General features: G+C 38.5%; 1 protein-coding gene and 1 long non-coding RNA gene across 4 annotated transcripts in view; one reads left to right on the top strand and one right to left on the bottom strand.

The window, feature by feature from the left end:
* The window catches only part of LOC308500997, a 42,746-nt gene that overhangs the window by 21,889 nt on the left and 1,331 nt on the right, over window positions 1-19,526 (bottom strand). The gene's annotated exons all lie outside the window — the stretch shown is intronic.
* Window positions 18,105-19,526, top strand: part of NFIA (nuclear factor I A) — a gene marked incomplete at its 3' end in the record, with an annotated part of 555,825 nt that continues 554,403 nt past the window's right edge. For all 3 annotated transcript variants that reach the window (XM_081056515.1, XM_081056507.1, XM_081056513.1), the window contains exon 1: window positions 18,105-18,241. In XM_081056515.1, coding sequence (XP_080912641.1) covers window positions 18,146-18,241 — 96 coding nt within the window. In that variant the 5' untranslated portion in view covers window positions 18,105-18,145. The remainder of the gene's footprint in view (window positions 18,242-19,526) is intronic.

Genomic DNA, 19,526 nt, shown 5'->3' with positions numbered 1-19,526 from the left:
AAAGTAAGTCATTAGCTGGATGATAAAGGTTGAGATAGCTTAGAAAAGAAGACAGAACAGGTAATTGTCCAATCAATGAGAATCACAGACTTAAAGTTAGGAAAGGGTATGAACACCAGACACTAAATAGATCAGTGTGATTCTAGAAACAAGAACAGGGAAGTGATTGGAAATAAAATTTTATACGTTTTCTTTAAGCCAATTGTTCCCAATACTGGCTACTCATTAAAACAATCTAAAAAGCTTTAAATAAAACAGGCAGTATATGGGTTCCATCCCTGGAGATTCTGATTTAATTGGTCTGGGGCGAGGTCCAGGCACGTTGCCTTTGTTTTATTCTTTTTTCTTTTCTAATCTCTCAAGGTGCACAGCCAGGGTTAAAAAACACTGCTTACATCATCAGGATGGATGAGTATCGTGCAACTGACATCACTTAAAGGAGGGGTTTCATACCCTTAAATGTTTGCAACCCAAGTCCCAAGACATTGGATATAATGTACGTAACATTTTGTAAACCTTATATCAATGTCATTCAATTCCTCACAGTGCAGTCTTCTGCCGGAAAACTGAACAATGAAGCTTGTTGCCACATGGAAGAAGGGAGAAGGATACCACCTCAAACAGTGGTTCTATTTGAACAAATATGTGGTGCTCAGATCCCATGGCCCAGATATTCTGATATTCTGATATTCTGACTATAGTGGTCTGCGGTGAAGCTCAAGCATCTGCAATTTCTAAGTTCTTCTGGCCACTCCATTGTTCAGATCTACTTCCAAAACAAAGAGGACACTGCATTTCTAACTCCCACCCCTACCCAGACTAATTAAGTCTGGATTCATGGGTGGACAAGGCTGAGTACTTTGTAAAGCTCCTCTGCTGACCTCAAAGTGCAGCCAGGGTTGTTCAGCAGATAAAACAGGGATTCCAACATTTTTTAATTAAAGTTTGTCGGGATGACAATTGTTAGTAAAGTTACATAGATTTCACATGCACATTCTGTATTACATCATCCGTATACCAAATTGTGTGTTCACCACCGAGAGTCAGTTCTCTTTCCATCACCATATATTTGATCGCCTCCAACATATAGAAATTAAGTATTTATAAGGCACACTGGAATAAATTGGAGGAGATTTAAGAGCTTGGTATATAGAAATATGGGGCTTGGTTTTAAAAAAAAAAACACCTTTTCATTAATACATAATTATCATATAAAATTTGAAAATATAAATGATTATAAGTTTAGCATTTATAGGAAACTTTCTAAATTATTTTCACAAATTATAATGTGAGACTGGAGCTGTGTTTATTACTAACTCTTATTATCAAGATTTTTTTATGCTTGAAATAACCAGATGCAGTAAGGTTTTTAAACTAATAATCTCTTCAAATTCTTGTAATCACTATGAAGTAGAAATTTCTTTTATGAATAGGTGATAAAAAAATCTAAACTATTTTTAAAACTGCTAAAAAATGTGCAACAGTTAATATCAACATACAGAAATCAGTTATGTTTTCATATACTAACAAACAGTCTGAAAAGGAAATTAAAAAAGCAATCTCATTTGCAATAGCATCAATAAGAATAAAATACTTAGTAATAAACTCAACTTAGGAATAAAAACGAAGACATAAACAAATGAAAAGAGACCGCAAGTTCATGGATTGGGAATTAATATTGTTAAAATACCCTTACTACCCAAAGCAATATGCATATTCACTGCAAGCCCTATAAAAATTCCAATAGCATTTTTATTTTTGCAAAAATAGAAAAAACAATCTTAAAATTCATATGGAACCACAAAAGACCCCAAATAGCCAAATTATCTTGAGAAATCACAACAAAGCTGGAGGCTTCACACTTTCTGATTTCAAAACATATTACTAAGCTACAATGATCAAAATGGTATGGTTCTGACATAAGCAGACACATACCCACCAATGGAACAGAACAGAGAGCCCAGAAATAAACTCATGCATATGTGGTCAAATGATCTTTGACAAAGGTGCCAAAATTACACAATGGGGAAACGATAACTTCTTCAACAAATGGTACTGGGATAACTGGGTATCCACATGCAAAAGAATGAAATTGGACACTTACCTTACACTATATCCAAAAATCAACTTAAAATGGATTAAGACCCAACATAAGACCTGAAACTATAAAACTCTTAAAAGAAAACATAGGGGAGAAATCTTCATAACTTTGGTCTTGGTAATGATTTCATAGATATGGCACAGGCACAGGTCAACAAAAGCACAGGCAACAAAAGTAAAAATAGACCAGTGGGACTACATTAAAAGCTTCTTGCACAACAAAGGAAATAATCAACAGAGTAAAAAGCCAACCTACAGAATGGGAGAAAATATTGACAAGCCATGTATCTTATAACAGGTTAATACCCAAACTCTATCCAAATGTACTGAACAACTCAATAACAAAAAAAATGAGTAACACAATTAAAAATGGGCAAAGGACTTGAATAGACATACAATGGCCATCAGGTATATGAAAAGATACTCAACATCACTAATTATCAGGAAAATGCAAATGAGAATGAAAACAACAGTGAGATATCACTTTATACTTGTTAGGATGCCCATTATAAAACAAACAAAAAACAAAAACAGAAAATAACAAGCGCTGACAAGGATGCAGAGAAATTGGAAACCCGTGCCCTCCTGGGAAGAATGTAAAGTGATACAGCTGCTATAGAAAACAAACTGGAGTTTTCTCAAAAAAATTAAAAATAAGACTATCATATGATTCAGCAACGTCTTCTGGGTATTTATCTAAAAGAATTTACATCAGGATTTTGAAGAGATATTTGCATTCGCAAGTTATTGCAGCGTTATTCATAATAGCCAAGAGGAGGAAACTTCTCAATGTCCGTTCACAGATAAATGGAACAGATGAATGGATGAACAGATAAAGAAAATATAATATATACATACAGTGAAATATTACTCAGCCTTAAAAAAGAAGGAAACACTGTCATATGCTACAATATGAATGAAACTTGACGACATTACGCTAAGTGAAATAAGGCATAATTCCATTTCTGTGAGATATCTAAAGTAGTCAAACTCTTAGAAGCAGAAAGTAGAGTGGTGGTTGCCAGGGGCTAAGGAGAGGGGGAAATAGGGAGATTCAGTCATGCAAGATGGAAAAGTTCTAAAGACCTTCCGTGCAGCAACGTGCGTACAGTTAACGATACTGCTGTACTCTACACTTAAAAGACTGTTAAGAATATATCTTCATGTAATGTTTTTACCACAATAAAAAAATTAAAATTAAAAAAGAGAGATATGAGCAGCCACTCCATTCCATAAGTAGTTAATGATCTAAACACAGGCAAACTAGATTGTCCAGTCCAGTGGTTTTGAAACTTTAACATTGGAATCATTCTTCACTTAAAATTTTCCAATAAATTCAATAAGAAAACTATAACAGTAGAACTGTTTGTGTTGAATTGGGTTGGAGGGGAGGGGTCCCGATTTCAGACAGCACACAGTCACTGAGACCTCTCTTTCAGCCCAATCCCAGGAACACCTGATCTGATCTAAGCTCTCCTCATTTATAGATAAAGAACCTGAGACCCCGGAAGGAAAAGGGATTCACCCAGAAGCATGCAGTGAGTTAGTGGCATGGCCCTGGCTAGAATCCACATGTCCTGCTTCCCGGCTTGGTGTTCTCTGCATTATTGTTAAGCTTCTTGGGACTAACTTGGGAAATATCCAGTATCCATAAGAGGCAACAGAGATGAAAGTTCAAGCAGTGTGGGCCGTGGAGGCAGGGGAGATTTTTAAGGCTAATCACCAGTCAACACAGATATCCAGTTCCAACAGTTTTTTAATGCCTTATTGTTTCCATTATAGAAATAATATTCATTCATTAAAGGAACTTTTGAAATAGCCAAGAAGCAGAAAAAAGAGAAAATTTTATAATCCCACCAATTATATACATAATCATTAACACTTGAATGTGTTTGCTTTCTGTCTTTTAATGAATAGATTGTTGTGTTTTCACTGAACTGTGCTCATTCTGTATATTTAATTTTGTATCTCGTTTTATTCACAATATTATAACATGAGCGTTTTCCATTTGTAAACATTTTCTTTCATGGCTACATAATATGCTTTGAAGTAGTTGTGCCATGTAGAACATTTTTTTTCTAATTCTTTCACTATTTCAAATAACGCTCAAATGAACACATATCTGTGTATATAACATTTGATCCATGTTTATGGTAGTGTACCAAAATGAAATTATATAGCATTAAAGAATTTGAAGATTTTTAAGTTTTTTGGCACAGTTTCATATCACTCATAACATGTAGTTTCTTATTTATGCACAATTAAATAAACATTGTTTTAGAGTTCTGGAAATAGAAAGAAGTATAGATAAATAATAATAATCATCATCATCATCATCATCATTATCACCATTATTCCCTCAACCCAGAGGCAGACAACTACTAAGTATCCTAGTGTATTTCTTCCCCATCTTTTTGAAAATATGTACATATATGCACATTATTACCAAACTGAGACTAATTTTTGTGGTTTGGTGTCCAGTAGAAGAGTTCACGAGCATACACCCATGTCAATAAATAATACTTGGAGACCAAAGAGATTACAGTTATTAATCACAACATTTTATCCCAGTCACACGCCAAACACACTACCATTGTCTATTGCCAGCACAGTCATACCCATATCCTCATACTCAAGTAACAGAGAGATTACCTGCAGGGCTACCCCGAGTACGACAACTCTCAAAGAGTAATCTTGGCTATAGTTCTCACGGGAAGCCTCTGAGAAACTGACTCAAGAATGGATACAGGCAGTGACAAGTGCATTTTCCTAATGTTACACTTCTGCAGAGCTCAACTCAGAGTGATGCTCCAACTTGCCAGGTGCCAGGAATAGCTATGGGCCCTGAAACTTGGGGCCCTGGTCCTCATCAGAAAATGTTTCCAAAAGCACAGTGGTTAAGACAGAAACTGTGGCATCAGACCATTCCAGGTTCAGTCATGGCTCTGCCTCCTACTGGTTGTGCGACTTGGATTAACTCAACTTCTCTAAGCCTCAGTCTTCTCATCAGCAAAACTGAGTGACAATAATTGCCACCTCATAGGTCTAAAATGATGATCAGATGAGACGATGCATGTAAAATACTTAGCAACATATCATAGCAGATAATCAATTTTAGCTATCATGACTGTATTATTTTGAAGAGTTCTAGCAATAGCTTGTCTCTGTTTCTTTGCAGCTTTCTATTCTCATTCACGAATACACCTTTCTCTTCCTCCATTAATCTATTACAGAAAATACTTTTTTAAGTGATCGTTCCCACAGCGGTCACTCCAGCAATGACTATGGCAGTTCACAACGTTATCATATTTATTCTATCACAAATGTTATTTATAGCTCAAATTGATTGACATTGTCATTAATGATCTTTAATAAATAAGTTTATTTCAGCGCTTACTGCTAGTATTCCCAGGAGATTTCTATGACAATGTCTCCTTCAGTCTTCACAATCCTGTGAAGTACTGTGTTTACCATTTTTCAATTGAGCAAATTGACATATAGACAATTTAAGAAATTTGCTGAAGGTCACACTTCCATAAGTTGAAGAGTCAGAATTTGAATCCAAGCCTGTTGGACTCCAAGCCCTAAACTCCATCCACGAGACCAGGGATTATCAAACCTCTTTCTGTAAAGGGCCAGATGCTAAATATTTTAGACTTTCCAGGCCATATGTTCTCCATCATAACTACTCTACTCTGCCATTGTAGTGTGAAAGCAGCCATAAACAACTTATAAACAAATGAGTATGCCTAGTCCAATAACTTTATTACAGACGCTGAAATTTGAATTCCATATCATTTTTATGTATCACAATATATTATTTTTTTCTTTTTTTTTCCAAAAGTTTAACAGGTAAAAATTATTCTTAGCTCATTGGCCATATAAACACAGATGGTGGGGTATAGATCTATCTACAGAGAGCATGTGATGATGAGTTTACCTAAGACTCTCCAGTCACATGAAACTATTTTCAGGTTGCCAGGCTCTCCCTCAAAACCTGTTATGTTATTCTTTGGGACTACAAAATTCCTGCCACCACCACCCTTCTCAACATCTGCCTTTATCTGCCACACTCCTTGTCATCCTTCAAGCCAAATTTTGCTATTCTTGTAGAAAATGCAACCAACCCAACTCTACCACAACCCCATACTAAATTCTGTGCCCTTTTTCTGTTCTCCCTTAGCACCATATATGTTCCCATCACAGTGTCTATCACACTGGATGGGAATGGCTTGCCTACCTCCTCTGAGGACATGAAATTAGCTTCCTGTTTTGATTGTAATTGTACTGGCTTAGTAATTATCACAGTGTTTGGAATACAAGAGGAGCTCAACAAATGATGGAAAGAAGGGCAAAAGGAAGGGAAGAAAGTAGGGAAAGGGGGAGATTCCAAAGTACTTCACTGTAAATACCAAATGTCATATGGAGAGGGAAAAGAGTAGGAGAAAAACCCGAGCCAAACCATCATGAGAGAAGTAGAAGAAAAATTGTCAAAATTGGATGTGGAAATTCTATTTCTGCTTCTCATGAGGGGTAGTTCGTGACCTCCTGTAAATGTGGCTGCCCATTGTGTTGAGATAGTGAAGAACAGGCAGAAACAAGTCTCTCTTTTTTTTTTTTTTTTTTTTTTTAGTTTCAGATGCACAAGACAAAGTAATACTTAGACATTTATCATTTATATCCCTCACACTGTGTGTGGACCCCCCTCCCCCCCATCCACTATCCCTCTGACATCACACCGAGCCATTACATTTCCACTGTCTCTATTTCTAATGCTGTACTCCACTTGTTGTAAGTATATACATACATATATATATATGTAAAATTATAATGGGCATTCATTATTGTTCAGGTGTACAGTGCAGTGATCAGGCATCTATATCATCCCTGAGGTGGTCTCCCAAATGGGACAAGTGTCCATCAGATACCCTACAAAATCTTTACAACATTATTGATTACGTTCTCCAACTTAATTTTCAAAACGCCGTGGCCATGTTGTGGTTACCGACTGTTTTCTAATCCCCTCACCTTCCCCCTTATCCCCACCCTCCCGCCCATCTAGCAACCCTCAGTTTTTCCTCTTTGTCTCCAAAACTAGAAACAAGTCTCTTGAATTTGTCCCATCAAGGCCCAGAGAAATGGTACCAACTTAGAAAGTCTAGGTGTCCCATGGATTCCCAAGTCATTACATCATGGTTTCTGCCAGTAGAATGTGAGATGGCAATGGCTCAAAAACCAAAATGGCTTCTTCTAAATATGTTATATTTTTATATTTTTAAAAAATGTTATAGCAAATAGAATCCAACCCAAGACAAAAAGGAAAAAGAAATGAAAGAGTAATGGGTGAAATGGGGAAGTGGATATCTAAAAGCTTTCTTTTAGCTCCAAACAAATCGCTCTTTTTAAGGGATTATGGGAGCTTGGATTTGTTTTCCAAAGCTCTCCTTTGAAGCAAAGGGTTTTATCATCCCACACCATTAATGCTTCAGATTTGAGGGTTTATTTTTTTTCCTTTTCTTGACCAGGTGCTCTATGGAAGAACTTCTTTGAGATGAAAATATAGGTACTAAAAAAAAACACCATTTTTTCACTGCACTGCTGACATTTGCTTCCCTCTGTGCTCCCCCAAATTCTTTTATCCATTGGTACAATGCTCCAGGAGATGCTACCACATGATTCTACCAAGAGAATCTTTGGTGTTTCAGAAATATGACCACATAGGCTTAGAGTCACACTCCAAAGCTCTCATTTATTCCCTGAAATTTTGGATATGCCAAGAAAGATGCGTGTCACTGGAAAGGTGGGGGAAAGCCAAAAAAAATTCCCAACATTGTTCTCATTACTTTGGCTTCCTTTCCCTGCCTTCTGTGTTTCTCAATGAGAAGGGGTGCTCTTGTGTATACTGTGTAGATTCTACTCAAAGGGGGCATGGGAACTTCTCCTGGCCATTTAGAAAATGAATAGAACTGTGGACTGGGACTCATGCATTCCAGGCCCAAGTCTGTCACTAATTTGTCAATTTCCTTAAGCCATTTGACTTCTCTGAGTACAATGAATAGTGTGGCACAACATCCAAATGCCCTCCAGGTATCAGGAACATTAGAAGACATATCTCAGCTAAAAACCCCTCTGGATTTTGTCTTTGGCTAAAAGACCCATCTAGCCCAAACATTCTTCTATTCCCTGAGATGGCCTTCATTCAATGATTTGTTAGTCACTGTGAGAGTAGAAAGCCCTGGTCTCCTAGACAAATGTGGAACAGCTCTGCAGGGCCATCTTAGCTTCTGAGTTCCCTGTAGGATTAGCTCTGCCTTTGTTGAAAGTGCATGGAATTTTAACTTCTCCCTCTACTCAAACTTCCTTTTTTACTTCCATGCAGGTGTTGATCCTGACAGCCCCCCCCCCCAATAAAATTCTTACACACAAATCTCCGCAAATATCACTCAGGATTCAAAGTTTGCTTTCAGGGAACATACGTGGGACACTGGCCCTTAGCTTTCCCATCTGTCTAATAAGGAGGCTACCATAAATGCCTCCATTTCTGTCTGTAAACATGAGTAAAGCACAATGATTCAACTGCCAGGTGTACAATACAATCAGCAAAGGCAGCAGTGGCAGGGTCTCCTGTGCATCTGAATCCAACTGAATTCCAGAATTCAGGACATAGCTTTTCAAACACTATGAAATAAGTAGCACAGTGGTAAACAGACACTGAATATTACGGTCTGTGTGTTGGAGCCTTTTCTCCGCCACTAACTTGCTAGGAGACTCTGGCTTAGCTTCTCTGCTAAGCCTCATTCTCTTAATCTACAAAATAAAAAGCTTTGTCATGCTTTTTTCTTCTCCTCATTTAAATGAATTGACATGGAATAGATATTTGTTGGATTTTCTGGGCAAGATGGCGAAATAGGTAAAAGCTGTTGCTTGCCTCCTCTCATGACCACATCAAAATTACAACTAAGTTACAGAACAACAATCATTGAGAATCACCTGGAGTCTAGCTTAACCAAAGCCTTACAATTACAGACATAAAGAAGAGGTCACCTCAAGACTGGTAGGAGGGGCAGAGATGCAGAATGGGCTGGTCCCACACTCACATGCAACCATTAAAAATCAGGAGGGATATCTCAGCTGTGGAGGTCCCCCTTGAAGGATCAAGTGTTCCCAGGCCCTCCGTAGCCCAGGGTTCCAGTGCCAGTGAGAGAAGTCCCCATAACTTCTGGCTGTGAAAGCCAGCAGAGATTATGGCTGAGAGGGATGGAAGGTGGCTGCACTCCCAGGATTTTCTCTTAGAGGGCCTGCACACAGACTTACTCACTGACAGACTCACTCACTCTGAGCTCCAGTGCTTGGGCAGCACCTCGAAAGGCACCAGGAACATACGGGAATTGTCTGGCTTTGGGGTGAAAGATGGAGGGGCAGCTTTCTCCTGGACACAGGAGCAGGCGGAAGCCATTGTTTCTTTGTTGAGCCTTCCCCCTTCCTGACGTGCACACACAGGTGGCTGCTATATCTGAGTCTCCATAAACATGGCTAATTCTGTTCATTAGCCCCATCCTGGTGGTTCTCTGAGACCCCGCCCTACCCAATGTGCAGACTCTCCCAAGCCACTTGCAGTAGCTTTTCCATATAAATGACCTATCTTGACTCTTGCTGGGAACTTTACTGAAATTTCTCAGAGGTTCACAAAACCCAAAGAAGCAGCATCTGACTTCAGTGTGTTCCCTACCTCTGGCTGAGCAGACCTAAGCCCGGCACTAGTGGCAGCCAGGCCTCGTTTCACAGCTTGGCCTCTCAAGGCACCTCCAAGCCCAGCGCAGGTGGCAGCCTTCTGCAGATTTCTTTGTGGCTAATACCAGGTGGTCCCAGGCAGGGTACAGGCTGCAGCTGAACTTGGCCTGTGGTGGGGTCTCTGCCAGAAGGCTCTGGGGCTGGCATTCCTGGTGGCCAGCGTCAGACTGAGCCAGAGTATCACCATAAAGCCAAAGCATACATTAGGTGCCTAATTATTTAAGACTGTATAACCCTCTCTGCAGGCCTTGCCCTCAGAAACCTATGGTCTGGGGCTGGCTAACACATACAGGGAGCCATAACCAAGGCAGCCTCCCTGGATTCAATATGCTACTCATCCACAAAGGAGAGATATGCTAGAAGGTCACTACAATTTATAAGGTTCTCAAGTACTCAGGGAACAATTAGAAGGGAATAGAAATGAGCATATACTGAGCACCTGCTAAGTTCATATCACTGACTTTTGTCCTTTTACAAATGTTAGTTCATTTAATTCTGACAACATTCCCTATAAATCATCCATTGCCACTCCCATTTTATTGATGAAGCCTGCAGAGGGCATGTGACAATCCAGAGTCATTCAGCGAGAACGTGGAATAACCAAGGCTAGAATCCACTATGGTTTCATCATCGCACAGTAATAGAAGTACCTGCTCCTTTGTCTGTCATCCCAACAAGAATTAGGGAGCTCCTTGAGGGAAGGTCCTATGTCTTTCTTATTTGTACCACTGAGCACCTAACACAGTGGCAAACACCTGACACTAAATGCATTTGTATAACAATAATTAAGACTTCCTGACTTCTCCTCTTGCTATGTCTATTACATTAGCATACAATCAGCCTTGTACTGCACCTCCGAATTTTTCTAAAAATTATCAGTCTTGAAACAGACAGAAGATAACACCAAATAACAAAGACATAGCTTATTATGTTTTCCCAGCTTACATAGGCACAAGTCATTTGGCCCCTTAGGGATTTAATAGCTGGCTAACTAGCCTCAGCACTGTCCACTTGCAGGAGATTAGCTCAAATGGACAAGGCCAAGCAGAGCTCCCATTGGTTATTTATTCCTGAAAAGTCATTATGCTTCTGAAAGCCATCACATTTTTAAATGGTTTAAATACATCCATCTCGTCATTTTTTACTATACCCACAAAAAGCATCCTAAAGATATCTGATTATTCAATTAGAGTAAATTAGGCCAATGTATATGCTGCTGCCTCAGAAGTTATCATGCTTAATAAAACATACTTTGTAAACCCCATGAAGTCTGTAATTAAATTTACAAGCAGTTTTCTGCAGAACTTGAAACAAAAAGATGTCTGAATGTTGTGTGTGTATGTGGATGTGTTTTCTGTTGTGTGTGTGTGTGTGTGTGTGTGTGTGCACGTGTGTGCTTTAAGGTCCTGTTCCATAAGGATTATAGCTCCCCTGCTGTTTGGAAAAGATAATTTCACTTGTAACACTAATAACTTGAGCAGGGGAGACGCTGGCCTGGTGAATGGAGTGCAGTTCACTGCACATCTTGGCTCAGCTAGAAATCGGAAACAGATGGTCCTTGCGGCTGGTTTCCCACTCGAGCCCGCTCACTGCCAGCCTGTGGTCTTCAGTGGGCCGCTGCTGGCAGTCTGTGACTTGAACATAGTAGGACAGTGGCAAAAGAAATCAAATCTTTTCCAATGAGCAGCAAGTTATAATGAAATTTGACAGATCTGACATTCTATACCCAACATCTAGTTAGAATATATTAACCTTTTAGTTTTCTTAAGCGCCTTGCACAGAAGTTGTGAATATACTTATTAGAGGGTTGTGTTGTACGCAGTTTTTTTTCTTTGTTTTCTTTTAACAGAGGGCAGAGGGTTTAGTCCAATCTTGGGTGTCAGCTGGTTAACAGAAAAAGTGAAAGTCAAAGAATTTCTAAATGGAAATGAGGCACAAGAACTGCCACTAAGAAGAAAACCAATTTTTTGCAGCGCATGGCTGGCGAATTTCTGTTGAAAAACTATCAATATTTTCTCAGGAAAACAACAACAAATATATATATATATATATATATATATATATATATATATATATATAGTTTATATATATAGTTTATATATATATTATATATATTTTTTATATATATATATTATATATATATATATATATATATTGCAAAAAAATGTATACAAGTGGATGCTTTGGTCAACGTTGCTCAAGCAGTCGTTCACCATAATCAGAAGTGTCTGGACGCTGATGGTACCACTTTGAGCACCTCTTATAATTGCAGAAGTCAAATATGACTTGTATCACCTTTTGTAATCAGTATGTATTATTACAATTTTAATAGTTTTTGCCTTTCTTAAAATGTGTATACATTTTTTGGCACCTTCTGTATATATATTATATATATGTTGTGTGTGTATATATATATATATATATACATATATATATACACACACACACACATGTATATGTACACACACACATCAGAAAATTAAGTTTACGAACTTTCCACTGTGCACTAATTGCACTAATATGGTAGAAAGTTTGTGAACTTAATTGTCCGTGATATATATATATATATATATATATATATATATATATATATGAACACAAACACATACATACACCTCCTAGATCAAAATCTGGGCAATCTCCAGGCATATCATTAAAATGGATGGGGCTGTCTGGACCCCCTGGCATTTTCTTCAATTCTGCTCTTTTCAGTTTTGCAGCATTTGCTTCTGCCATACGGTGAGAAAATCATGCCAGGTGACGTGGGACACTGGATTTCTTAAGTCACCACACTCATACGCAGTAATGATATGTACCTGTGCAGACAACATTGCTACTTTCATGAAAAAGGGATAAATCTCCCACCAAAGATTCAGCATTTTCCTGGGTTTCAGAAGAACTAGGCTGTCTATCCTTTTGTGTGTGTATCCTCCCTCTTATCCCAAAGCTGATATGTGAGCACACACTCATTTTCAGGGTTAGACAGTGACATCCTGAGCACAATTTTAGGATTTCCCGCCTGACCAAGGTTAGAGAAAAGACTCAGGTATTAACAGTAGATAATCCCTCTTCAATACGGGCTTCTTTTTTTTTAAAGTCTTAGACACCCATTGCCCGAAACCAAACTTCAATAGTTTCAGCAATAGTGTTCATTTCTAATTTCATGATTTCCAAGAGCTGAATATTCAAGTTCATATATATTCATTAAGCCCAGCATCCACCTCTACAAAAAAAAAAAATTGTTTTTAAATCTCTGAGAGCTAGTTAACTGGAGTAGGAAAAGCATGGGGTCTTTTGTCAAATTGACATAGGGTTGAATTTTTGCTCTTCTTGCTTAGTGTATGTCATTAGGCAAGACTCATACCTTTTTGACCCTGACCTGCAAATTAAATAATAATAACAACCTCCTCGAGTTGTTGTGAAGGTTAAATGACATATCATACCTGAAAGCACCTAAAAAGTGCCTGGCACATGGCAAGTGCTAAGTCCTATTATTTCCTTCCTTTCATGGTTTAGAAGACAACAACAGAAGGGTGAACTTCTGAAGTCATACTTCCTAAGCTTGAATCCTTCTTCTATCTCTAACTCCAGACCCTAAACAAGTTTCTGCAACTTCTTGAGCCTGTTTTCTTGTTTATAAAATAGGGTTAATAATAATAGGTCATACCTCATAAGGACCTATCTGGGGGAAAAAGGATCTTAGAACAATGACTGGTTAAGAGGAAGTACTCAATGTATTGGCTGTTATTATATGTTGCATTCAAAATCAAACTGCTCTTCTAGAGTTTCAGATTTCCAATGGCCCAGGAAACAGAGCTTGAAAGGAAGAGGAAAAAAAATTAGATGCCTACATTGCAGAAGTTGCTGTTAAATGGGTGAGTAAATGAATGAATGAATGATATGTTCATTTAAGATAAATGGTACTATGGTCAATCTATATGAAATAAAGATAAGGAAGGCAACAGGAATTCAAAGGCCCATAGGTCACTGTGGACTAAGGTCTTGACAAGGGGAGTTAACTTGGGGAGGCAGACAATGTACTGGGAAGGCAATAGTTTCAGTCAAGATAAATGAAAAGTTTATATAAACATGAGAAGAATGCAATCAAATTTCAAATCGACTAATATTCTATGCCTTTTTTTACTATATTTCTCTCATCATTTATGGAGCACCAAGTATTTGCCCAGCACTGAGCTTGACCTTGTAGCTACTGAGACAAATAAGACATGGCCCTTGCCTTCAAGAATCTCAAGGTCTGGGGAGAAGCCTAACTGGGAAGCAGAAGATTCCAGGAGAGGGTGCTAAAACTGAAATGGAGTAAGGCACACACAAATATGGAAAAACAGAGTGGAGGTACCTAACCCAGCTTCACAGGACAGAACCAAAAAGGGGAAGAAAAAGGATTTCCCTCCACAAAACAATAATAACAAAACATCAAAAGCAAAACAATAACTTTGGTTGGGCATTTATTACATATATCAGGGAATATTGACTTTATGCATGTTTTGCTTCTAACTAACTATATGTAGTTAGTTATATGTACTTAATAACTATTTTGATCTTCATTTTTCTGATTAGGGCACAGAGAATCAGAGAGGTTATGTAACCTGGGAGTGGTCACACAGTAACCAACCAAGCCTAGATGTGGGCACTTGGATTTCAGACACAGTGCTCTCAACCACTACTATCCAGCTTCTGATAATCATTAATATTTCATTTCATGTTGCCTTTTAGCAACATATGACAAAAACCAAATGCTCTCTTTGGTATGGTACACCTGTTGACAGCAGAATTTTCAAGGTCTTTATCCAAATGCACTGCCACAAGGACACAGACGGGAATCCCATTCGAAAAAAAAAGAGGTAGCTGATTTGGGAAGCATCAACAGCCCAAATGATGCTGGAAAGTGACTTGTTCTTTGCTGGAGGCCTCAAGTTATGAGAAAACAATTCCCTTTCTAATGCTCCCGTAATCTCCCAGACCATATTACTCATACTGCGCCCTGCAGTTTAACCCATCACTGACTTCATAGCGAGGGGAATTCCCAGTTCTTATAAAAAATGTTCAAAGGAAGTAAGAAAGTCCAAACCCTGATGGGCTTGTTTCTTGGTGAGAGTGCTGTTTTTGCTTCAGATTCATTCATGTGCAGTGGGAAGAAGTATTCAAATGACAAGAGTTAAATTCAAAACATGTAGCCGCTTTCTGTTATATTTTTTTTCTGACTGAAAGCAAACCATTTAGATGTTTGTTTCCAAAAAGGCATCTGTCAGCAATCAAAGAGGAAAAAATGCATAAAGCAAATGCAATTGTTTGGAGTAGCATTTCCTGGATCATGTTAAATGCTTGAATTGCTCCCCTTTATGCTCACCAAATAATTTTATTTTCCACAATAATTGCAATATTTAACATGTTTTATTTAATCTTGTTTTAAGGCTATTAACAACTGGCCATACTGTGAAAAGACTGAGTGCTATATGAGAAAGAACAGTTTCCACCAGCCCTGTAGAGAACAATGATAAAGTTAAATGCACCTAATTGTTCCGGTTTTAAAACACTGTTATCCAATAATATTTGTCATTTCTTTATTTAAAACTACTGTGCCATCTCCTATAAAATCTTCCCAGGTTTTCCGTCATTCACAAAGTGAAATCTGGACTCCAGTTTACCTTTTGCCCCATTCATTCATAAATAATGGGCGTGCGTGCATAGGGTATTCCGAGTCTCAGAAATGCAGCGGCTCAGATAAGAGACACCTCCAACTTCAGAGGTTGCCGTGAGACAACCTTAGAAATTACAAGGCTGTGGGCCCACGAGTCCAAACTATCCATGTGCCTATATGACCTGCGAGAATGCTAAGGAGACTCTAAAGTAAGCAAACTGGTTTTGTCTGCTTGTCAAAGGCAAGTAGGAAATGATAAAATGAAATAGATTGAGTCAAAGCCAGAAAGAACGCTGCTTCGCTTCTCCTCTTTTTCCTTCTTGGTTTGTGCTATTTTAAATTTTATATAGACTTCCAACTTTTTTCTCTTTCTTTCTCTAAATGGTAAACTGAAGAAAGATCAGTTCATTTCAATGACGCTAAAGTTACATAAGGCAACAAACGTTTTGACTGGCAAGCTCAGGGCAAGATCCTGGCAGAAGGTCGATTTGCTTGTAGACACTGCAGGTAACTTAACATTTCCTGTACTACAGACTCTTTTTATGAAAATAGAGGTGATGCCAGAGTAATAAAGAATACAAGGATCTTCTTAGAGTAAAGGCAATATCCACATTTGATGATAATTCTCAATACCACCTCCAATCCCCATGTCATTAGAAGAAATCCCATTATAATGAGGGATGAGAAAGAAAAAAATGCTTTATTTATTGTCTTTGTGGTTCATTCCGTAGAAGCACTATGTACAACTTGCTTAAATTATAAAACATTTCAGGTGCAACTGGATAAAATTTGCTTTACTGAAATTATTTTTGTCAAAATAGGTATTTACCCGATGCTAAATGGTTAAAATCACACCTACTAACGAAGAGGTCAGAAATAGGAAAGCAAAAGCCACCAAATTTAACCTCTTTGGAACTTAAAATGTGTCCTGAATAAGTTTATCTAAATATTATTTAGTCAAAAATGTGACTAAAAAAAAAATCCACTGAAGACTTGGGCTGTAAATGCACAACTTTTTTAAAAAACCGCAGTTCAGTAGCCCTGCAAAAAACTGCAGATAAACTCTCCCATGCTCCAGACTGCCTATATAAAAAACCTGCAGTGTAGAGAACTGTAATATCACTGCTAGGTTCTTGGAATCAAGGAATCACTTATATTCAGCAAAAAAAAAAAATAGAACGTTATGTGGTACACTACACTTATGAAGGTGTTTCTGCAGTTCCTACTTTCACACAGTTTGAATGAATAAATTATAATAAATACAAGACATTCTCTCTACTTTTTTCTCCCCTCTTAGTCCTGAAGTAGAATGACTTGAAATTCAGCAGCTACCTGGACTTCTCAGTTAAAAAAAAAATTATTTTTACAGCCATTCTTATTGGTAGATCCATGTTATGTTTGTTTGTTTGTTTGTTTGTTTGTGTTTTTTTTTTCCTAAGGAGAGGATGTGTGATTAAAACCCCTGTGGCAAAGATAGCTTGGTTACAGTAAGGAAATCAAATGTGATTTTCCCTGAACAAGGAAGTATTCATGTCAAGTTTAGCCTGATTGTGTTCAACTGAATTGATAATGACTGACCACTTGATTTACATAGAATGGAAAAGCCCAGAATTAATTTTTTTTTTTAAAAGGGGAAACATCAAAAAAGAAAGATGGTACCTAGCCTAGCCCAAGTTAGAACCTGTGAAATATCAGTAATGTATTTCCTCATATAAAAAACATGCCTCTAAATACAATGCCAGCCAGAACCAAAAAGCAAGGGACTTGAATGTTGTCTTCTGATGTTTATGTTCCTCCACAACCAAATTAACTAATGAATTCAATTTTTAAAAATAAGGTAAGAAAGGAGAAATATTTTTCCTCCGATTTTTTCTTTTTCTTTTTTTTTTCTTTCTTTTTCTTTTTTTCACTTCTTGGAAAACCTGTTCAGCTGTCCCAGATTTAGTTTTACACTTTCCACTTTGCTTCCAACAAGATGTGTAAGACGGGAAAACTAAACTGAACATTTTTTAAATGCACAGCTCACGTTCTTGAGAAAAGTGACTGTGAAAAACAGATACCGAATCAGACTTAAAGTCGAAAGGGTTGGGGGTGGAGGGGTAGGGGGAAAAAAAGCCCAAAACATCGCATGATAGTCTCTAAGCAGTTCCATCTGTCAAGCAGAAATTTTAGGCTAATAGCCTGTGGCGATCTCCCTCCGCAGACCACTACCTGCCTTTGTCCTATTAAATCTCTTTATTCTCCTTAAAAAAAAAAAAAAAAAAAAAAAGAGGGGGGATTGGTTGTTGGAAGGAAAGGAAAAACCTTGCAGACCAAAATCATCTGAGTGATGAAGCCCTAATTTTAACCGCCTCTTTGATGTGTAGCAGTGGGTTTTTGTTTTTTAAAAAGGAGAGAGAAGACAGTGCTAGGAGCAGAAGACTTTGCATCTCCACTTCACCTTGCCACTGGGTCTGTGAGAGATTGGTTCATTGTCAAGGAGATTTTTTTTTTACCCATGATTCCATATGGTATGGACCGGACTACATGTTGCCCCACATGCCACTGCAAATGTTTTCTCAATTAGGTGTCTTATCTCCCGTGAGTTAGCATCAGATGAAGCTTGCTGACAGCGTAATGGCAGGGAAAGCTTCCGACGGCTCCATCAAATGGCAGCTCTGCTACGACATCTCGGCCAGAACTTGGTGGATGGTGAGTTGGCAGCCGGGCTGCTTTTTTTTTTTTTTTTTCCCCTTTTCTACTTTCCCTCCCTCTTTGACAAAATGTCCCAGACCTCACATTCATCAAATTCACATTTGATTTTTTTCACACTCTTCAGTGAGGCAGGCTCACACTCCTTCCTCTTGCCATCCTCTCTCTCTCTCTCCTCTCTCTCTCTCTCTCTTTCTCTCTCTCTCTCTCTGCCACTGCAACTTGAGTTCCCAGGAATACTTGCCCTGGTTTTCCATGGGACAATGTTTTGGAGTTGTTGTTGTTGTTGTTGTTGTTTTTGTTGTTGTTGTTTTTAAAGAGTATCAGAAGTTTTCAGGTGGAGGTGGGTATTTTAGCCAACCCGATCTTGGGGTAAAAAATGAAACATTTATCCTGGTCCTCAGGTTTTGCTCCCTCTCTGGCTTCACATCCCCTTTACTTTTGTTTTCAGGGACTATGCGGTACATGGTTTTTCCTTAAGCTGTGGTATTTTCTGAGGACATGTGTTGGGCACTGGGGAGAAGCAAGTCCTGGGTGAATTTTGGTCCTGACCCGTTCATTAGATTGTCTGAAGTCACCTGTGAGAGAACTCTGGGTCCCTAGTCCCCGTTTTCCATCTGAGGACCCACAGCTCTCATCTGACTTTTTCCCATTCGTTTCTGTCAGAGCAGGTCGTAAGTCCTTTAGGAACTCTAGCTCTAAGTGGAAAAGACTCACACACCCTATCTTTTAGTTACCCTGGGTACAAATAAAGTTTTAATAAAGTTCTACCATGTGGCCGCAGAATGAGTTAACTCACATGTCGTGGTCAACCAGGCCAGACAACCTTTGACATCTTGGATCTGTAAGGGGTAGAGTGAGTTGGGAGGATGCACAATAGCGTATTGTCACCGGAGATGCCAGTCCTGTGAGGAAGGGAGTCCTCAAATCATTACCGCCCTCGTTAGGGTGCTGTCCGTTAAGGATTAATTCGTTAGCAGTGCATTTCTAGTTTTCCGTAATTATTATTCTTTCGGCAAGCGTGAATTCTTCCTGGGAGTGAAAAAAAGTTTGCTGCCAGGACAATGAATGTATTATCCGTTCCTAACTGGACCGTGAACTTCAGCTCATTTCACATAGATATCAGTTTAAGGGGAAAGAGAGAGAGAGAGAGAGAGAGAGAGAGAGAGAGAGAGAGAGAGAGAGAGAGAGAGAGAGAGAGAGAGAGAGATGAAGGGGGAGAGTGGCGAATGGAATTACAAGACTGGACTTGGTCAGTTTCATTGTATGATCTGCGGAAAGAGTT

Source organism: Rhinolophus hipposideros (genome assembly GCF_964194185.1).
Source record: "Rhinolophus hipposideros genome assembly, chromosome: 8".
NCBI classification, from domain to species: domain Eukaryota; kingdom Metazoa; phylum Chordata; class Mammalia; order Chiroptera; family Rhinolophidae; genus Rhinolophus; species Rhinolophus hipposideros.
Note: the sequence above shows the minus strand (reverse complement) of the source record. Positions and strands in the feature narration are given on the sequence as shown.